The sequence below is a fragment of the Podarcis erhardii genome (genome assembly GCF_964252035.2).
Source record: "Podarcis erhardii genome assembly, chromosome: 2".
Taxonomy (NCBI): Eukaryota; Metazoa; Chordata; class Lepidosauria; order Squamata; family Lacertidae; genus Podarcis; species Podarcis erhardii.
The window spans coordinates 118,309,604-118,322,879 of NC_138498.1; the positions used below are offsets into that span (position 1 = coordinate 118,309,604).

At 47.6% G+C, this 13,276-nt stretch overlaps 1 protein-coding gene across 2 annotated transcripts; it reads right to left on the reverse strand.

The window, feature by feature from the left end:
* Window positions 1-1,190: 1,190 nt before the first annotated feature.
* Window positions 1,191-9,872, reverse strand: LOC309336928 (zinc finger protein RFP-like). Of its 2 annotated transcripts, XM_081853447.1 has the most exons (7): window positions 9,413-9,872; window positions 7,347-7,442; window positions 6,175-6,405; window positions 5,694-5,716; window positions 4,808-4,926; window positions 3,675-3,707; window positions 1,191-1,985 (listed from the first exon to the last, which is right to left on the reverse strand). In XM_081853447.1, exons 1-7 carry the CDS (start codon window positions 9,842-9,844, stop codon window positions 1,465-1,467), a joined length of 1,455 nt encoding a protein of 484 aa, XP_081709573.1. In that variant the 5' UTR covers window positions 9,845-9,872; the 3' UTR covers window positions 1,191-1,464. The 2 variants fall into 2 exon arrangements, with proteins under 2 accessions (XP_081709573.1, XP_081709574.1); XM_081853448.1 differs by lacking the exon at window positions 3,675-3,707.
* Window positions 9,873-13,276: the final 3,404 nt, after the last annotated feature.

Here is a 13,276-nt window from a genome sequence, read left to right on the forward strand (position 1 = left end):
GGACATTGCTTCAAACTCCTAGGAAAGAGACTACTAGCCCATGCTGCTTCTATGGACTATGTTTCTTCTTTTACCTAGCAAACTGCCTAAAACGAATCCTTAGTTTTGTTAATAAACGTGGTGAGGGGGGAAGGCAGGAAACGAAAAGGAGCCCCCCCCCCAAAAAAAACCAGGGAGGAAGGCAAAGAACAAAACACATGGGGGAAAGCCCCCATGAGTTTGTGGGAAAGGCTTTAAAGCAATAGTAGGGGAAATACGGAGAAGCCCAGTGGAGGCTGCCTTGCCCCGTGAGCAGCACAGCATTGAGCACGGCCGCACGGACACACACACACACACACACACACACACAGCACCCGAGCGAGGGCGGGACATGGACGGGCAGGGAGAGCAGCTGGCATTTTGTCACCCCTCTCAGTGATGACACCCGGGGCGGGCTGCACGGGTGGGCAAATAAACTGCCCACCCCCTGCTCTGGTCCCCATGATGGAGGCAGAGGAACATTATCTCCACACTGCAGATTCCCTCAGCTCTAGAATTCGTGGCCCTCCAAGAAAGCTGAGTGTTGTCCTACCCAGGACAGATAAAAGCATTTCATTGTGCAGCAGATAATTGAACTATGGAACTCACTGCCACTGGAGGCAGAGATGGCAACCAATGCAAGAATATTTTGCCCAACATGGTGCTCAAGCTGGTGACCCTTGGATTAAGAGTCCAGCACTATCCAGAGGACACCCCATTTGATGCCCCCGATATGCAGTACAGAATCCAGCTTGTAAAGAAGGAACGTCAACGCATCAACCCTAAACACAAATTTTAACAGGGCAGAAGCCCCACTGAATGCAATGGGGTTTACTTCTGACCAAGTGTAAAGAAGGTGAGGCTGTATTTGCAGAGGATATTTGAAGCTGAAGCCCTGTTCAATTTCTTTTACATTTTCTTCCCGTTTGAGGTCCCCAGAGCAAGGAGCTATCTTGCCTGATGTGGGTGAAGGGGTTCATTTTTAGTCCTCTATTATTCCAATGATGCATGCATTTTCACAGCTGCATAAGGACTTGTGGGGAGAGGAAGGCTTCCTAGAATTGCAAATTGTGAGGGGCCCTGAGGATCCTCTAGTCTCACCCCCTGGGATTAACCCTGGCATTAAGAGTCTCACGCTCTGCCCAATCAGACATCTCAAAAGGAAAACAAGATTGAAGGTAAGAAAATTTATTAGGATTCCTAAAAGTGTGACTGTCTCTCTAAGAAGTGAGCTGCAGAGGGAATTCTGGGAAAAGGAAAGAAAATGCAAAGGAAGAGCAACCCATTTTTGTTTGGTTATTTCTGCTGATTTTGACTGGAAGGAATCCTCTCAAAGGGCCCTTGGAAAACTGCCCAACCTGCTCTTGGCGGGTAAATGGTTTTTATGTCAGTCACTCTGGTCTGGAGAGAAACTCCTGCTGGGCCTTAGAGGCAGATTTAGTCTCCTCAGGAGATAATGAGGTGGGTTTTATAATTTCCCCACAGACGAAAGAAAGGGAGGAGGGTCTCTGCAGAGAACGAGGCTCCTGAGAACGTGTAGAGTTCGGCTCCTGAGTCAGCGTCCGAAAAAGACACACGTCCCCCTTCATAGTCCAGAGTCACCCGGATCCTCCTGGGCTTCTCACTCAGGGACAGAAGAATGGAAACAGGGGAGCTGCAGGCCCAGTACTCCCCTCCCCTCTTCTCCACAGCCCAGATTCCTCCCTCAGGACTGAAATCGAAATAGCCCTTTCTCTCCACAGACTTCCTGGCGACCCCCAAACCCCACCATTCCCCACTTCCGACAATGACTTCCCAGAAATGTCTGCCTGCTGTGAATCCCTCACGTCCCAACACACAAAGCCAGTCACTGAATCTCTTGGGATTATCAGGCAGGGCTTGACGTTTGTCTCCCTTTCTCAGGCTTTTCCCATCCTCCGACAGGATGAGTTTGGGATGGGCTGTGTCTGGATCCAGAGTGACATTTGCTGTTGGGGAGAAGATGAGGGAAAGAGAAGAATAGGCAGAGTCAGCTGAGAGACAGAAACGGACATCCTGATAAATAAAAAAACACACACCCAAAAACCCCAGATTCCCTTTCAGATCAAGGGGATTTCTTTGCATCGGATGCAAGACTGAGACGACTCCTTGCAGACTTTCAACAGAATAAATATCTTCCTTGATGTTTTTTAAATCAGTTTTCTTCACTTTCTTATATCCGATGTATATTGTGCCTGCCCTTCTCTCATCCCAGGCATTTTCTGAGAGGAAAAACCACCCAGGAACCCTTTTAATCATCTCTTCTGTGTTATCTAAGGGGAAAGAGTGGAGAATTGGAGGAGGCAGGAGAGGAGAGAAGCTGCTTTCCTCTGACAATCTCTGTGGAAATTGGCCTTTGGGGACCTCTGGGTTGGGCTGGGAGATGAGGACCCCCCTGTAGTAGTAGTAGTAGTAATAATAATAATAATAATAATAATAATAATAATAATAATAATAATTTATATTTGTATACTGCCCTTCATCCATAGGTCTCAGGGTGGTTCACAGCATAAAAATACAACATTAAACCACATATAGGCCTCCCCTCACTTTCGTGGGGATCACATTCTGGGCCCTCGTGCCCACAAGTGAAAATTGTATTACATGGGGAGCCTGATTATTCCTGCTCTCCATCTCTCTCACTCACTTGGTCTCTCCTTGCCTTCCTCCCTGCCATCTTGGACGTTTAGGCCTTGCCACCAAGGAAGAAGAGGCAGATGGCAGGGGAATTTTACAAAGGACTGCTTATTCCATGCTTCTCTTTTGGATTTAATATAAACCATAAGACGAGTTCCCTGAGGGAAGGAGGAATAACTCAAAAGTTAGGGGCTAAGACAGCCGTGATAGGAAAGTGTAGGGTTATTTTGAAAAGCACAAAAGAGGACACATTTGCCAACTTCTTCTTTTAACCATGGATCACTGACAACTCTCATTTGAAATACTCTATGTAGGCTTTCGAAGCTGTGATGTATTGCTAGTAGCAATCTTCTTAATTTTCAACAACAAAATAACAATAATACATATTGCTCCCTTGCTTGCCACATGACAGTATTTGGGCTCATGTTCACATCTTTGTGCACAGAACAATTTATTAAACTGTTAAACATGTACATATGGACTCTCCTTAAGGGCAGGGGGATGTTAACTCTTCCCCTCCCAGACTCCTTTGTCAAGATCTCGTAGCTGAGCCAGCGTCCTTTTAGTTCAGCCACAAGAGAAGGGGGTTTTTTTGCAGCATGTCGCTAGCTTAAGATGCTGCTCTGTTGGGATTCTCTGCTGCAGATTAGTTTAGCCAGGTGCCTTACATCTGAGTCTAATGCTCTGTGCTTTTCCCCACAATCAAACAGTATATAAATTTGGGCACTCGGTCCCTAAAAGGTTTGCCACCTAGGTAGGAATGGAACTCAGACTGGTGCGCAGGTTCTTTGCAGGGCCAAGCTCTGCCCCCAGTCCAAGCCTTCAAACCCTCTCCCAGTTCATTCATGGGACAGACAAAGAACCCAAACACCACTAGAGGACTGTTACCCAGAGTGACGCCATTGATGGGGGTCCCAAAGTCTGCAGAACAGACGGTTCAACACCCATGAAATATCAGTCCCCATTCCTCCTGTGAAATTGTTCCTCTCCTGGAAATTTACCTTTCTGAAACTGTTTTCTGAATAGCAGAGCATCTGAAGAAGCAGAAAGATATAAAGTGTAAGGGCAACACTCTTCCACCAGAATTAAATCTCCGTACAAAAGTAACACTTCATAATGTAACATCCTTAAATTCTAGTATTATTATTAAATAGCAGAAAAATAATTAAAAACAAGAAAATCATAGGAAGAATCTATGAAAATAACTAAAGCTTTAAAACACAGCAATCATAAAGCAAGCTTACAAATAGCAGAATAAAAACATTCAGCATGAATCCTGCTGGTCTCTGAACTTTGTCCCTGAAATTGGGCTCTACATTGGAGGACTGGAGGGGAGGCAGAGCAAGAGGAATCCCGTAAAAGGAGGCAGAGGGGAGATGGAGGCAGCCTTAACATGGTGGGGGGAATCATTAAAACCAAAATTGTGAAACATAAGGAGAAGCAAAGTTTGATGAGGAAGAATTGGCAGAGCTCCCAGGCAAAAGTAAGTCCTTCCTCACAAACCTTCTACAAATCTTTAAGGTTCTTAACAAGCATAATTGTGCCCTTTGGGTTCTCATGTGCTCTTGCTTCCACTCTCAATGGGGGAACTCTCAGGAGATCTTGAAGGCTGAAACCCTAGATATGGCAGCTGCAGGGGGACGTCTGAGGAGGAGACGGCTCAGGCCTTGGCTCCACGGCTGAGAAAGAAGCCTGAGCAGGAGGCAGAGGGGGAACTGGGGGCTTCTTAATGCCCTTTGACTCCATTCAGAGAAGGAGAACCTCCAAAAGGACAACCCCAGATTGTGCAGACAGGGAACCACAAGGAAAAGGAGGTTTCGTATAGCTGTAAACAGAAGCACATGGGAGGAAAAAATCCTGACTTTGCTCTACACTCTGGTTCAGTCTTTCTTTACAGGATCCAGCGTCACAATATACATGGGCCATTCTGGGGGACAGGAAATGAAGGCTGGAGCCCCAAGAAGGAAGGGATCCTGGAGTTACTAAATTCCATGCAATAAGAGGGGGTTGGACTCGATGGCCCTTGTGGTCTCTTCCAACTCTATGATTCTATGATTCTAAGAGCCTGGCATGTTCAGTTCTGAAGAAGTAACAGAATTCCCAGGGTGAAATCCTGGCAGCCATTTTTCATTACCTTTCCATTGTTTCATTGTATTCTTCACAAGGTGATTTAGATCACAGGATTCCAAGATCCTGTTCCTCAGCTCTGGAGGGAAAGCCAGTGGCTTCTCTGGACTCTCTCTTTCCTCATACCTGGTGAAAAGAAAAACAATGAATGGCCCCATTGTGGCCCCATCTCCCTAATTATTGCAGGAGATTTCAATAAGACGAACAACGTGGAAGTTTATTTCCCAATAGGTTTATTTCTACCACAGATGAGACTTCAGTCCAAAACCCCTGAGGATGGCTCTCAGTGGCTTCGTAAGGATGCTCAACATCACAAGGGACAGGATGTAACCCCAAGCGACACCACCGGAGGGCTCCCATGGCTTCAAACTATGCTGCCCCCTAACAACTTTCTGGGAAGGTCCCAGGACTTAAGAACCAAACCCCTGAGGTGGAATGCCTGCAACCCCTCCCTCCCTGAGCTTCTCCAGAGGATGTGAGGGATGTCCAAAGCTGCCAAGAGTTGGGCGGCTGCTACTTGGACAAGATGCTACTTGGACATTGAAATCTGTTGGTACATCCTAAGCTCTTCCCAAGCATCTTTGGCACTTTCTCTTCTAGATGTTTGAAATTACCAAAAAGTCCAAGAACAGAAAGTGCAAGAGAAAGAAAAGAGCCCCCATCCCTTTGTGAAGTGATGTGGGGAGGGAGGGAGGAGGCAGCTGACCTTGATCCTTGGAGGGAGAATTGGGGGGCTACAAGTTCAGAAGAGGGGGCTCTACTTTCACCTGTGAGGTGCTGCAGGGAGTGAGTCCTACAGTCTCCCCCCTGCAGCCCCTGGAGGGCCATGTCTGAGGTTCCGGCATCTCAGCTTCAAAGAGTGATGCTAATGGAAATGAGCCAGATCCACTTACCTCTGCAGGGTCCTTCTCACATCCTAGAGGGGAAAAGAGAAGGGAATTCACTGCACACCACAGGCCAGACTAGGAAGACCCCTCAGACCCTGCCCCTCGGATGTCAGTCTGCCTGGCATATGCCAAGGTTTTGGGTAGGGATGGTGGAATCAGCCAGTTTGGGTTTCTCACAGCTTTTATTTTTCCAATCAGAAGTTATTAATTTTTCCAGTATCAGGTTGTTCACATTTCCGCATCACAGCTGAAGGGCATTCGGAGACAAAGCATCAGCAAAGAGCAGAAGATCAGCTCCCTTTCCATCAAGAACACAGACGAATCTCTAGTCTGCATTCAGGTGAGTTCAGCATCCCAGGTCTCTTGGGTCTTCCTGTCCATTACAAACCTGACTAGAGGCTCCATCAACTCAGCCCCTGCACTCCTTGCGTACATGAAAGGGGCAGCCTTCTCCTGGAGCCTTGGGCTGTTCCTGCCACCATCTTACCTGCAGGAATTCACTCGCTGGCTGCTGACTCTTCTCCTCCATCTCCTGGATGATCCTCTCAAGAGAGGAGAGTTTCCTGGAGAGTCTGGCCAGCTGCTCATCCCTTCTCCCTGCAATCTCCTTCTCCACCTCTTCCACGTGAGTCAGCAGACGTTTCTCTTGTTCTTCCAGGAACTGGCGCAGTTCTCTGAACTTCTCCACAGTCTTCAGCCTCTCCGTTTCTGTTAATTTCTGCAAGAAAAGATGAGGTCAGAGTGTGGAAGGTGCTCAGCCCTCAAAACATCAGGAAGAGAATTGTGAGAATTCCACAGGGAGGACATTTCTGATTTTTAATAGACATGAAACCTCCAGTTACTAAAGAAGTAAACCTTTATTTTGAGGGGAGGCCCTCTCCATTGCTGTTTCTGTTGACTTCTATTTTGCAGAGAGCTACAGCCTAAAGGAAGGAGCATTTTTTCTAGCCATGGATATTCCCTGCATGTTTTGGGACATGGCATAACCAGAGTTTGAAGTTGTTCAGAGAACATCCAGGGACATAAAACTCCCCTCAGTTTAGGCTGGTGCCATTTAGATGTAGGAAGGCAAGAGAAACAGCAGCAGGAGGAGGACAGTGCAGAGTTCATCCCCAGAGCTCCCCTGTTTTCTTTAAAGGTTCAAAATAGCCTGAGTATCCTAAAAATGAACATGAGTGCACATTTAGAAAGACAACTCTTTAGTAATATTTATGGTAAATCAGGATTTGAATTGAACCACTTCCACCCTCTCAGCTCACAAGTCCTCAGGCTTCTCCTTCACTGCTATTCATATAATAAATGACAATGGGAAATAAACTCAATTTAGCTGCATTGAAACGTGATGGAGACTGAAATATGGAGACTGAAACAGAGCAATCTTTTGAAATTCACACCTCTGAATCTTTCAAGGTTGACCCAGCCAGGTAATGTTCACAAAAAATGTATTTATGAGGGTAAAGTACATATCAAAATATTTGTACAAGAAGGTAGCCACCTTAGCATTTTATTCATTTTCATAATAATAAATAAACAAACAAACTGATATGGAAAAAGGAGAATGGGGGAAAGTTGAAATGGGCAGATTTCCCCATCCCTCCTCAGTCCTGACTCAATTCTTCCAGTGCTTGTTCCCTCACTAGTAACAAGAGAGACACTTACAAGGAGGTCTTTGCTTTCCTTGTCCAGGGCTGCTAGATAGGCCAGAATTTCCTCTCTCTCTTTCCTCAGAATCTCCAGGCGGTGACAGATCTCTCCCTGAAAATAAAAAGGGAAACTTAGGTTTGCTTGAGACACAGAGAGAGGAGATGGATATTATACAGTGGTACCTCGCAAGACGAATGCCTTGCAAGACGAAAGAGTTTTCCGTTTTTTGAGTCGTTCCACAAGACGAATTTCCCTATGGGCTTGCTTCACAAGACGAAACGTCTTGTGAGTTCTTGCGAGTTTGTTTCCTTTTTCTTAAAGCCGCTAAGCCGCGAATAGCCGTGCTTCGCAAGACGAAGAAACCGCAAGACGAAGAGACTCGCGGAACGGATTAATTTCGTCTTGCGAGGCACCACTGTACAGGCTTCTTGGGTCCAGTGGTCTTGCTATAATAGCAAAGTACAGTGGTATATCGGGTTAAGAACTTAATTTGTTCTGGAGGTCCGTTCTTAACCTGAAACACCACTTTGGCTAATGGGGCTTCCTGCTGCTGCCGCCACGCAATTTCTGTTCTCATCCTGAGGTAAAGTACCACTGTACTTTACTAGAGGAAATAAAAGTACAACCTTTTTTGGGTGCATGACTCCCTCGTCCAACTACCTTCTTTCTGTGGTGTCCCTGTGGGGCTCAGGATCCCAGTTAGGTCCCCCCTTGCTTGCAGAGCTTGCAGCCCCTCACCCTATCTCAAACACTCTCCCTTGTGGAGGGCTCTCTCAGCCTCCTCTCCCCTCTCCTTAGGAGTCCTCCTCTGGGTCTCTGAGCTGCCCCAAAGAGAGGTGCCTCCTCACGCTGCCCCACAGGGGCCTGGGACTTGTCTGTCCCTTCCCAATAGCAAGGGCCCCTCGCCAGTTTGCTTGCTTCCTCCGAGGCCGCCTCAGCTCCTGGCAGCCAAGACCCCCTGGCCAGCCCCAGAGGCACCATTCGCCAGCGGAGCTTGTAGCCAGGGCTGCTGCAACAAAGAGCTGCGCAAGCCTTTGGGAGGCAGCTATGGCATCGAGGAGGGAGGGAAGGAAAGAGGGACAGAGACCAGTGTTGCCAGCAGCACCCCTGAGCATCATTCAGGGCACCCCAGGTTGGCTGAAAAGCACGGCAGAACTGGGATGGGAAAGTTTTCTAGTGCAACAAACTACGTAATCTGGAGAAGAGCAAAGGCAGCCATGTTTGCTCCTTTGAACTTCTCTGAGGAAAGTTCTAGCCTGACTTCTCATCTTGAGGTCCCAGGGAGAAGTCGGAAGAGGAGGAGGAGGAGGAAGGGCTAAGGCAGGGTCCACAATGAGGGTTTTATTTTTTATGTATAATAGCACAGGTCCCATTCTGAGTTGTCATGGCAAAGTCATCTTTCCCCCTAGTCTTTGCAGATGCTACTCTGAACAACGGAGTCCTTTGCCATTTGGGGTGGGAGGAGATCCTCAGCAGACACCCCTCCCCCACTGAAACCTCATTGCACAGGCTCCACAGCACCCCCAGAATAAGCGTGCTCCCCACCAGTAGGTGCTTCCACCCACACCCACACCCACCCACTCCTAAATCTGCTTCCAGCAGATACGTGAGGAGAGGATCCTGCACCATCTGGTCAATTTCTGGCCACCGCCCCTCCCCCCCTGGAACTGATCCCTTGCTGCTCTCTGCTTTGCAGGGCATTGAGGAGGGATCCTGCTAGCCAAAAGAGACATGCACTTAGTTGTGTATGCGCAATGTACATTTGCAGTGTTTTTCATATGTACAAAGCAACCTTGCTGGGGGATGTGGATGAGATTAAGCCTTTCTCTCCCTCCCACGGTTCCAGTACATATCTTTGAAGCTGCTGTGAGTATTTCAAGGGAAGATCCCTTTGTCCCCCTGGCAGAGAGAAAGACTTCAACTCCCTCCTCCCAGACCTCAGGCTTCCCCTGGGCTGCTTTTTACTTAATAAACCACCACCAATTCATGCCATGCCTACTTTGGACCTGAGAATTAAAAAGAAAAGCTCCCAAGAAGAACCCACAGCTATTTCTCCCCCTCCAGATCCAGGGATCTCCTACCTTGTATTCCTCGGAAGCCTCCTCCAGAGGAATCACATTGTGATGTTTGTGCTCCTTGGATCTGTCACACACCAGGCAGATGGGGGCTTCATCCTCCTTGCAAAAGAGCTTCAGGGGCTCCTGGTGCTTCTCGCAGACTCCTCCTTTCCCTCCTTCCTCCTTTCCCTCTTGAAGGCTGAGATTCTGGGCTATTTCTACCACGTTAGCCAGTTGCCGGTTGCGGATGAGGCTCCTCCTCTGGACTGTTTTTCTGCACTGAGGACAGGAAGCCTCTGCCTCCGATTCCCCCCAGAACAGGATCAGGCAGGATCGGCAGAAGTTGTGCCCACACTCTGCGACGGTGACTGGATCCTTGAAGTAATCCAGGCAGATGGAGCACGTGGCTTCGTCACAAAGATTCTGGATGGGACCCCCTGCAGCAGCAGCAGCCATGGCTCCCTCACTTTCGTTTTCTCAGTTTTCAGCCCCTGGGAGTTTCACTTCCCGGAAATGGCTCAGAAACTCAGTGAGCACGTGATCTTTTTAAAAAGATCTTTTCAGTTCCTGAATGTTTTCTCAAGTAGCAGTGACATAGCTGTCAACTTTTCCCCTTTTCTTGTGAGGAATCCTATTCATAATAAGGGAATTTCCCTTTTAAAAAAGGGAAAGGTGGACAACTATGAGCAGTGAATGCTCCTTGATTGCTTCCCATGCTTTTGACACACAAACACACAGGGACCTTGTAACTTGGGGTATTCATGCTGTAACATTTTCATTCATAGGCTTCCTTGTCATTTTTGAATTGGAGAAAATCTGCTGCTGCCCTAAATGGACGGGAGTTTTGATTTAGCTAGAGGTGTTGGCATTTCACTCCTCCATTGCTGGATGTGTGATTGCTATATCACATGTCTGTGTTTACTTTCTAGGCTTGGAAAGTGTGAGAATGGAAGTCAGTCTTATCTGTTCCACTGTACTGTACTTTTGTATTGTTCCTCTCCCCCACTCTTGGAGAAGAACTGAGAGGACGCCATGGTTGCTTTGTCCTGTATATATTGCTTAATAAATACTTAGAATGCTACACTCATGCTCCACAATCGTTTCTGCTATACCCTGCTGATAGAATGCACATATTCTTTTGCACCATGAATATTTGAGAACGTCCCGGGGCTGCATTTCATCAGGAAGACGCCCAGAGAAGTTTGTTTCATCCCGGGGGCTGCGTGTGTCCCCAGGCGTATTCCGACAAGGGGGACTTGATACCGTGAAGAAAACTCCTAAAAGTCTAGTTGCTAATTCTAACTTTATCCATTTTTAGCATGCTGGCAAAGAACTTCGGATTGAAAGAGACGCTTTTAGTTTGCCACCCTTTTTATGGGCTTTTTATAGGGTACGGGTAGGGGGCACAGGGGTTGCGTTTATAGAACCAAAAGAGGCAGTGCCCCCCCAAAAAAATTTGAGAGCCACTGGAAGTATCTGGGCTACAGGAATCTGCCAAGAGAACCATCATTATTATTACCATCACTAAACCACTAAACCACTGTACCATCACTAAACCACTGTTTCAAGGCAATTTACACAGAGTTGAAAACAGTTTTAAATCACAAGAACAGCAAATACATTTAAAACCAGTACTTTTTTCTGGGGGGTGCAGGGGTACGCATACTCCTAAACATTTTGTGAATCGAAGTTTGGCCTCATTGAGGGGCAGTGTTTTAATATGTGTAGGGAAATGAGAGTACATCTAAACAATTTAAAGAAAAAAAGCACTGTTTCAAACCATAACAAGTGAACCTGTGGTAAAAAGCCATTTATCCAGCCTGTTGGAGCAAAAATGCCTCCAGAAAGTGCAGATTGGGCGTCTTTCACATCTCAACAGGAACGATATTTCATAGAAGAGGGGCAGCCACTCTCGAGGCCCTGCTCAGAGTCACTGTGCAAAAGGGCTTCTGAGATTTTTGGGATGTGCAGAAGAGACACACCCACAGACTGCAGGGATCTCGTGGTGTATAAGGCATAAGCCCCTCTCTGGTTTTTGGTATATGGGACCTTGAACTTGGCTCAGGAGCTGACTGGTAGCCTGTGGAAAATTCGCTAGCAGGGTGCTCAGCACTGGTAGTCGTCTGCCCCCACAAGCATGTCGACTTTCTGCACCGTCTTTTGCACAAGCCATTCCGCTAGGGAAACTAGGATGCGGCTGAGGGACTTTGGCTTAGGGCAGCGTTGACTTCCTCCCTGTGTTTCAGATGCCGTCGCAGGGGACAGCCACCAGGCCCCTTGAGACAGATGAGGCTTCACCAGACAACTCCCAGAGACAAAGCTACTGGTACATGGACACCACAGCATTGAAATGAGATAGGGACATGATTTTGCTGGGTAAGGCTTTATTTTTAAATGTTTGTTGGGTAAAACTCCTGCAGGAAAGGGAGGTATTGGGAGGAGGTATTCCAGAGGACCTGTAAGCAGGTTCAAAATTTTGGTGGATTCTCCAGGGTGAGGGAACGTCCTAATTGCATATCAGACTCCCAGAACACCTCCCTCTGTGCATTGTTTCTGTCAACGTGGCACTTGAATGGGATGGGCATCCTGTTTTCCTGAGACTCTGAAGAGCCTTCCTTGTGTGGCGGAACGTTCTTCCCCTCTCCTCTCCCCAAATATGTTCTGTGGTTTCCCCCCGACCTTCCCTGGCAGATCTGGGTGGGCAGGAAGGGGAGGAAGGGGGCAAAGTCTCCTTGTGCTAGTCCTAAACCTCGAGTTGGCATATGTTTCATTGAATGCCACCCAATAGGTGTATCTGCTCCTGCTTGAAGCACCCCAGAAGCCGGAAAATAAGTCCGCAAAGGACCTGGCCAACTCCCAGTCTTGACTGGTGGCATCTCTCAGGGGGTCTTATAATCCCCAGAACAACCACCCTGTGAGGTGGGCTAGGCGGAGCCCGTGACTGGCTCAAGGACACCGATGAGCTTCACGCCCGAGTGGGGATTTGAACCCTAGCCTCCCAGGCCCTGGTCCCACACTCTAACCACTACACTACACTGTCTCTCAGTAGCTGCTTAGGGATGGGACTGGGGGCTGTGATTTTACACGGCTTGGCATTGCGAAATCGGGAGTGGGAACTTGTGTGGAGTCTTGGGCGTCCATCTTTAAATGGCGTTTTCCGGGACAGCAGAACCTGAGTGGGGGATGTTTGGCTCAACTCTACTCAACTCTACCAGACACAGATGTTGTTGAGCAAGATCTCCCTGCAAAAAAAGAGAGTTTTAAAGCTGTTTTTTAAGGAAATTTGAAAAAAACCCCATAACACTGCTGATTCGAGCTGCCATATGTCCGGATTTTTCCGGACATTTTAACTGATTTTTGAAAATTCTACCGGGATGCTATTTTCAACAGACATGAAATTCTGCCCGCATGCTATTTTCAATGTGATGCTCAAGATGGTGACCCTTAGATTAAGAGTCCAGCACTATTCAGAGGACACCCCATTTGATGCCCCCGATATACAGTACAGAATCCAGCTTGTAAATAAGGAACGTAAATGCACCAACCTTAAACATACAGTGGTGCCTCGCAAGACGAAATTAATCCGTTCCGTGAGGCTCTTCGTATAGCGGTTTTTTCGTCTTGCAAAGCAAGCCCATTGACAGCTTAGCGGATTAGCGCTATTAGCGGTTTAGCGGCTTTTAGCGGATCAGCTGATAAGCGGTTTAGCGGCTTAGGAAAGGGGGGGGAGGGGGAAAAACCCGCATGAACTCGCAAGACATTTCGTCTTGCGAAGCAAGCCCATAGGGAAATTCGTTTTGCGAAGCGCCTCCAAAACGGAAAACCCTTTCGTCTAGCGGGTTTTCCGTCTTGCGAGGCGTTCGTCTTGCGGGGCACCACTGTATTTAT